This window comes from Halichoerus grypus, chromosome 15 (assembly GCF_964656455.1).
Source record: "Halichoerus grypus chromosome 15, mHalGry1.hap1.1, whole genome shotgun sequence".
In the NCBI taxonomy this organism is placed as follows: Eukaryota; Metazoa; Chordata; class Mammalia; order Carnivora; family Phocidae; genus Halichoerus; species Halichoerus grypus.
This window is the reverse complement of record NC_135726.1, coordinates 14,059,798-14,067,310: the sequence shown is the minus strand read 5'-3', so window position 1 is coordinate 14,067,310 and position 7,513 is coordinate 14,059,798. Positions and strand designations below refer to the sequence as shown.

The 7,513-nt window shown below is 42.5% G+C and overlaps 1 protein-coding gene across 5 annotated transcripts in view; it reads left to right on the top strand.

Annotated features, from left to right (window-relative positions):
- TXNL4B (thioredoxin like 4B) overlaps positions 1 to 7,513 on the top strand; it is a 31,885-nt gene that overhangs the window by 649 nt on the left and 23,723 nt on the right. The window contains exons 1-4 of one of the 5 annotated variants that reach the window (XM_036068639.2): positions 14 to 287; positions 2,615 to 2,783; positions 4,123 to 4,274; positions 6,313 to 7,288. In XM_036068639.2, coding sequence (XP_035924532.1) covers positions 2,652 to 2,783; positions 4,123 to 4,274; positions 6,313 to 6,478 — 450 coding nt within the window. In that variant the 5' untranslated portion in view covers positions 14 to 287; positions 2,615 to 2,651 and the 3' untranslated portion in view covers positions 6,479 to 7,288. Of the gene's footprint in view, positions 1 to 5; positions 288 to 335; positions 355 to 2,614; positions 2,784 to 4,122; positions 4,275 to 6,312; positions 7,289 to 7,513 lie in introns of those variants that run through there. The other 4 variants (XM_036068640.2, XM_036068642.2, XM_036068644.2 and 1 more) reach the window with 4 other exon arrangements.

Here is a 7,513-nt window from a genome sequence, read left to right as displayed (position 1 = left end):
CGGCTTCCGGCCGAAACCGGGCAAAGTGGGCTATGAGTAGAATAACCACTTCTGCTTGTTGGACTATTGAGGAGATCGACCTCAAGTTTACCTACTGCGCCTGTGCGTTCTCTTTTCCGTTTCCGTTTTCTTAAGCGGTCCGCCGAGAGTTGCTAAGCCCTAGCGGCTGGGTTACTGTAGGTTAACGCTGGCGTAGGAGTCGCTGGCGTCCCACCTTGTTTGGAGAAGGGGTCAGGGTTGCGGACAGTCCTGAAGTGGAAGAGAGGGAAGTGACTTGTACAAATAAAGTAAGTATCGTTTTCCGTAGCAGTTGTGGACCAGGAGTAGCCCAACCACGGGCTTCGTTAAATATATGTATGTTTATTTATCTTGACTATTTTGGAAAAAGAAACGCACTCTCCTGTCTGTTCACTCGCTCTACCACTGATGGTATTTGGGGGTATTTATTTCCAGTTGTTTTTATATGCAGATGTATACATTTGTATTATAGTTAGGTTTTGTACAGCAGTGGGATCACACTTTGTATGCTGTTTTATAACTTATTTATCATGAGAACTTTTCAGTATCTGAACTACTCATTTGTAACACAATATTTTGGCCGTGTAATAATATGTTGCAGGACTGTACTGTCGTTTGTTTTTCCAGTCCCCTATTTTGGGCCATTTAGATTGTTTCCAGTTTTTCACCACTAATAATATCTTTTCTACATAAATCTTTGTAGACGTGTCGAATTAATTCTCAGAAATGGAATTGTTGCTCAGATGGTTTTCTTCCTAGGAAAGTTTTCTTGCTTCCCTGCATTCCAGCGGGGACAATGAAATGCGTGTCCGTTCACACTCTAGCATTATTGTTTCGCTTTACCAATTTAATGCCTTTGTCAAGTAATCTTCTAATTTGCTTTTCTTTGTTTACTAGTAAAGCTTAACTTTCCAAAGGTACAAACTTTGTCCATTTGTACCTCTTCTTTTGTGAAGTCTCTGTTGGTATTCTTTGCTATGAACATATTCTTAGGTGTGGCATCAGTTTTCCTCTCTTCCAACAATTATCCAGGCCCCTCGCCCCAGTGGACAGCTTTGCCCTCCCCTCACTTCCTCCTCTTTATCAGTAACATACTGTTTGGTGTTATTTGAATTCCCTCTACCAGTCCCCTTGCTTGTGTTCCCTCTCTTGCTATGTCTCTCTCTGTCAAATAAATAAAATATTAAAAAAAAAAATAGGAACTTATTATAGCAGAAGGAACACTGCATTAGAAATTTGGTGGCTTGGATTCTAGTCCTTGTTGTAGCTAGAACGAAAACTGTAAGCAAACAAGTCTGTGAAATGGGGGGATTGGATTAGATCCCTTCTATCTCAGTATTTTATGACTTATTTTTTGTGTGTGGTTGTCACACACACCCTTAAATGATCTGTTTGCCATGTGGTGAGGTGCATTTAGTAAGATATGCACCAAGAATCTTTAAGCCAGGACTCATGATAATACTCCATCAGTAAAAGACTTTAAAAAGTATGGTACAGGGGCGCCTGGGTGGCTGAGTCGGTTAGGTGTCTGCCTTCGGCCCAGGTATCGAGCCCCTCATCGGGCTCCCTGCTCAGCAGGGGAGTCTGCTTCTCCCTCTCGCTTTGCCCCTCCCCCCTGCTCATGCTCTGTCTCGCTCTATCTCAAAGAAATAAATAATAACTTAAAAAAAAATAAAATAGAACATATGGTCCATGCATGAAATAGTATGTCACTGTGACAGTGTGTGTAGGGATATGGAAAGATCTTTGCATGTTAGGTAAAACACTGCCAGGTGCAGAAGAGTGGGTAAAATATGTGTGCTGGACATCTGTCATTTGCCTCTTCAGCTCCACTCTTCCTCCTTCTCTAGATTGCTCTGGGACCAGGAGACTAGGCTGCCTTTTGCGTCTCCCCTGCTGTCTGGTTCCAGTTTGAGTCAGCCAGTGGGCACATTAGCAGATCAGAGGGAGGGAGAAGAGTGGCTGCATCCCTTCACTGCAGGCTGACTCCCTATACAAGGGCCTTCTGCACCCCACAGTCCCCACCACACACTTCTGCTAACTGCTCCCTCCCATGGCCCCTTCAGGCCTAGGGGTAGGAACAGCACCCTGCTCTTACTAGCTGAAGTACAGCACTGCACCCTGTTGTCTTCGTATAATCTCTTCAAATTTGAGAATGTCATCTTTTTCCTGCTGGCACACTGGCCGATAGAATAGGCTGTCTTTGGGGCAAAAGAGGGAAAAAACATAGGAATGCATATTGTATTTTCCTGTAAATGCATAACTAAACTGGAAGATACATGAGAAGCTAATGAAAGTAGCTACATGGTGTGTGGGGAGAAATAGGCTAGTGCAAATGGGGCCAGTTGAGGGCAGACAAAGGGAGGGAGATTTTTCACAGTGTACATTTCTATATTGTTTGTTTTTAAGCTGGTGGACTTGCCACCAGTTTGTGCCTTTAGTGTTTTCTTTTTACTTTGATACTTTGTTGTATGAAACCATTTTTTCCTCTGGGAATAAAATGTATGTATATTACCTACTCCAAAAATTAAGTTGTTTTTTTTTAATTAGGACGCATGCACTTACTTTGTCTTTAAATATTACAACTGTATTTCAGAACTGACAGTGAGGATTACTATTTGGATTATTTCAAGATGAGCTTCCTGTTGCCCAAGCTAACTAGCAAAAAAGAAGTAGACCAAGCAATAAAAAGTACTGCAGAGAAGGTGTTGGTCCTCAGGTTTGGGAGAGACGAGGATCCTGTCTGTCTGCAGCTAGATGATATAGTAAGTGAATTTTTTAAATAAATGGTTTTTATTAAAAATCTATATATTCTCTCTTCAATATCTACAGAGTGCTTGGAAGGGAGCGGTCAGGCCCAGAGACACAGTTTTTCATTTGTTGGCACACTTTCACCAGGAGCTGGTCATGTGCCTGCCCTGAGCTGGGCCCCCAAGTCTCTGATTGTGCTGAATCTGTTCTTGCCCACCAGCAGCCATCCAAGTTCAGTTTCACCAACAAGGCCGTGGAGGACCAGAAACACTATTAACAAGCATCTGTGAACATTATTTTACTTGGTGCTCACGACAGTAGGACAATTACTATTCCCATGCTGGGAGATGAACGGCAGCCAGGGAGGTCGGGTGACGGCCCACAGGACAAAACCACTAACCTGCAGAGCTGGGGTTTGAACTTCATTTCTCTGCCTGCAGATAAGCTTTTCTAGTGTGTTGCCTCCAGTGTGTGCCTGATGATAATCTCTGATTTCATAACATATCTTCATACTCTGATGAGTAGGGAGGGGAGTATGAGACAGAATGGGTTTATTCCTGTCTCTTTTTATTATGGAGAGAGACTTACCCCAGAACTGAGACCTCTTCCCAGCATCTCTATTGCTGTTACCCATGATGTGGATCCTGTATAAGAATCTTTATTACTGTGATTAAAAATGAGCGTGTGATATGTTAACCTGAGGGGGGAAAGGGCCAGAGGATTATACCCTCAGCTGTAGAGGAGAGGGAATATCATGGAGCCAGGCTGCCCGAGTTCAAGTCCCAGCTATATTGTTTACTGGCTATGTGACTGGAGGCAGATTACCTCAGTTTCTTCATCTAAGAAATGGGGACTATAATAACCTCATAGGAATGTTGTAAGGATTAAATGAGTTAACAAGTGTAAAGCACTTAGGACACTTAGCACATAATAACTGCCATGCAAGTCTTCACTATTTTTATTATAATTATCATTCATGGGGGAATTGGAAGGAAAGAGATTTGGGGGAATTTCAGTGCACAGTACATACTTCTGAGTTGTTTTTGTTTAAGTGAACATGGATTTTATAAATCCACAAAAAGTTCATAAAAACTTTACTACCAAAACCAGATTTTTTTTTTTTTAATGTATTTTTAAAAATGTATTCACACAATTTTCCCAGGGCCCTCTCACAAGTCTACCAACAGAGACTCAGACTCTGAATGATAAGTTTATACTGTGTCTAATGTGGAACTCAGGAGAGATTCTCGCCCCAGGAATTTCTTTCAAACAGAATATCCCAGTAAAAAGTTTCACAGAAGAAACCTTAGCTGCCTCTCGTATTGTGACCTACCTGTCACTCTCTGTTTGCAGCTTTCTAAGACCTCTCCTGGCCTGAGTAAAATGGCTGCCATATATCTGGTAGATGTGGACCGAACTCCCGTTTACACGCACTATTTTGACATCAGTTATATTCCATCTACTGTGTTTTTCTTCAATGGGCAGCATATGAAAGTGGATTACGGGTAAGTTTGATTGACTTGACGTTACTATAGCGGTGGGAGTTTCTTTTCCCCAAGTAATTGCAGTAACTCGCCTACCTGCCTGTGCTGGTGGCTTTGTGAGCCTAATGTTGCTGCTCTTTGTTCAGCTGATGCACTCATTTGTTACGTGAAACTTGGGTGCAAAAAGAGAGAGTTTCCAGTGCGATTGGCAGATTTTAACCTCCTACTGGAGCATGAAAGATTTGTACAATTTGGGAAGTACTAACCATCCTTCAGTGTAGAAAATACAGAACAGCTTTTTTAAAGCTGTTCCCAGGAATTTCATTTAAAACAAAACATGTCAGTGTACTTAAACTTCTGGGACTGGTTGGCTGCATTTGAAAAGAAGTGTTCTAGCAAACTAAGACATGCTTCTCTCTGGCCAACTGTCCTCTCCTGCCACTCAGAAGGTTTTGAAGACATTCTTCAACCAACTCTGTCAAGAATAAGCACTGTGAAATCTTTAACACCCTCCACTGCATCCACTCAGCATCCTAATACTTAACATGTATTTTCGGTGTGCCCTAGTTACCATTTCTTACTGTGGGTGAGGTGTCTGCTTGTCTAGATCTCTGTACCTGTTTTGTCATTATCTTTCTGAAAGTGCGTTAAATATTACCTGTTTTAAGTATTTTAAAGCTATTTATTCGCCTAGGATACAGTTGATATAAGTATTATTTTGGTGCGATCTTTTTCAAGGGTGATTTATGACACTTTTTACCATCTTAAAAGTCTGTAAAATTTTGGGGGCACCTGGGTGGCTCAGTCAGTTGAGCATCCAGCTCTTGATTTTGGCCCAGTTGATGATCTCGGCATCGTGCGATCGAGTCCTGTGTCAGGCTCCAGGCTCAGCACAGAGTCTGCTTAAGACCCTTTCCCTCCCACCTCCTCCCCACCCACCCCCCAATTGTGCACTCTCTCTCTCTCTCTCTCAAAAAAAAAAAAAGTAAAAAAAAAAAAATTTTTTTTTTTAAAGATTTTTATTTATTTATTTGACAGAGAGAGAGCGAGAGCAGAAACACAAGCAGGGGGAGTGGGAGAGGGAGAAGCAGGCTTCCCGCCAAGCAGGGAGCCCGATGTGGGACTTGATCCCAGGACCCTGGGATCATGACCTGAGCCGAAGGCAGACGCTTAACGACTGAGCCACCCAGGCGCCCAAAAAAAAGTAAAATTTTTAACCCACCAATTGCATTTCCAGGAATTTCTCTGAAGGAAAAATAATCGTGAAAGTGGGCAAAATTAGCTGCGTGAATATTCATCCCACCATTATTTAGAAAGCAAAATACATAGAAAGAACGTAGATGTCCATAGAGGGATACTAGATATCAATTTCATATAACGTTGTGGATACAAGTTTAATAACTTTGAAAGAAATAGATTATATGTGGGTTGGAAAAGCACATTACAAAATAGTTTGCATGATATAATTGCCATGATTTTGAAAAAAGAAATGCATCTGCATACACATACATACACGCGCGCGCATGCAGACTGGAAGGACATGTACCGACATGCAGCCTCTGGCCTCACTAGTAATTTTTTTTTTCTAAAAAATTTCTACAATTAACAAACTTGAAGTTTGAAATAGTAAAAAAATAAAAACAAAGATTTCATACCCACCACTCAAAAGTATAAGTGAGGGGAACTCAGAGACAATGACCAGTTAACGGGCTTTACACAGTGTAGGCGACAGCAGCAGCGGCAGACTATGCCCACGCCAGCGTCCAGGCAGTTCTACTGGATACGGAGCTAACAAGTGATGAAAATAGATTTTGAAGCGGGGGCCCTTCGCATGATGGGGCTCACATGCCACCCCAGTGGCCGACGGCACTGGCTTTAGTCCTTTATCAGATGGGCCCGGTAATTGCAACCAGAGAAATCAATGTCAGGCTTCATGTCTTAAGTCTCCCCGACGAGAAGAAAGTTACAGAGCTGCAATTCATTTTGCTTTTCCTGAAGGTCTGCAGCGAGTAATCGCCCAAAGTTCTGAGCAAGGTTGTTTTTCTTCTGTGCTCTCTAGGTCTCCAGATCACACTAAGTTTGTGGGAAGTTTCAAAACTAAGCAGGACTTCATAGATCTGATTGAAGTAATTTATCGAGGAGCGATGAGGGGAAAACTTATTGTCCAAAGTCCTATTGATCCCAAGAATATTCCCAAATATGACCTCCTCTATCAAGACATTTAGCACATTTACTACTGAAAGTTGAAGACAAAGGCACATCTTGAAGCAGTACCTGAGCCCAGCTATGCTGTCTTCCTGGAGCCCTTCAGAAAGGTGCTCAGCGTCCCAGCAGAGAAGACGTCTGACTTGGACAGGAAATACCCTGCCCCCATTAGAAGGCCACGCTGGTACCATGATTAGCAGGGATGGATGCTGAAATGTCTGCTCCCTGCAAACCTCAGAGCAGTCAAGACAACCGTGGTCCGTTTTCCCAGCGTGATTTTTTAAATCTATGTTGTGCTTCTCCTTATTCCTTAAGATGATACAGAATCCTTCTAAACGTTGCCTAGTACAGTTTAATTTAACTGTGTATACTTGATACACAAGTAAAATAGAAAATCTGTTCCCACAAGAACAGAAACACTGCTTTTATACCCTAGATGTACACACACACACAACGCGCGCACGCTCCCCCTCGCCCATTCCTCCGTGCAGATATTTATCGCATGCTCTCCCATCTCCAGTCCCGTTATCCCTATTTCTCTTGGATAAATGATTCTCTACTGAGAGTGGGCAAATTTGTTTTATTTTGGAAACTTTCTGCCTTAGACTTTTAAAACAGTATCTCGGGGGGCACCTGGGTGGCTCAGTCGTTAAGCATCTGCCTTCAGCTCAGGTCATGGTCCCAGGGTCCTGGGATCAAGCCCGGCATCGGGCTCCCTGCTTGGTGGGAAGCCTGCTTCTCCCTCTCCCGTTCCCCCTGCTTGTGTTCCCTCTCTCGCTATCTCTCTCTCTGTCAAATAAATAAAATCTTAAAAAATAGTAATAATAAAACAGTATCTCAGTTTGCTCATTTTACTAGTTTTTATGTTATGAAATAGCCCAAGAAATGAGACCTTGAACCTTTACCATCCAGCACCCAATTTGAGTTAAACAAAAAATTAACTACCTGTAGTCAGTAGGAGCAAGTTTCTCCCAGAAGTCAGAGTTCTGCCTCTCTCTGAGGCAGAGAATTTCACTCCAAGCACTCAGGACTGGAAAGAGTTGTCAGAATTGTGA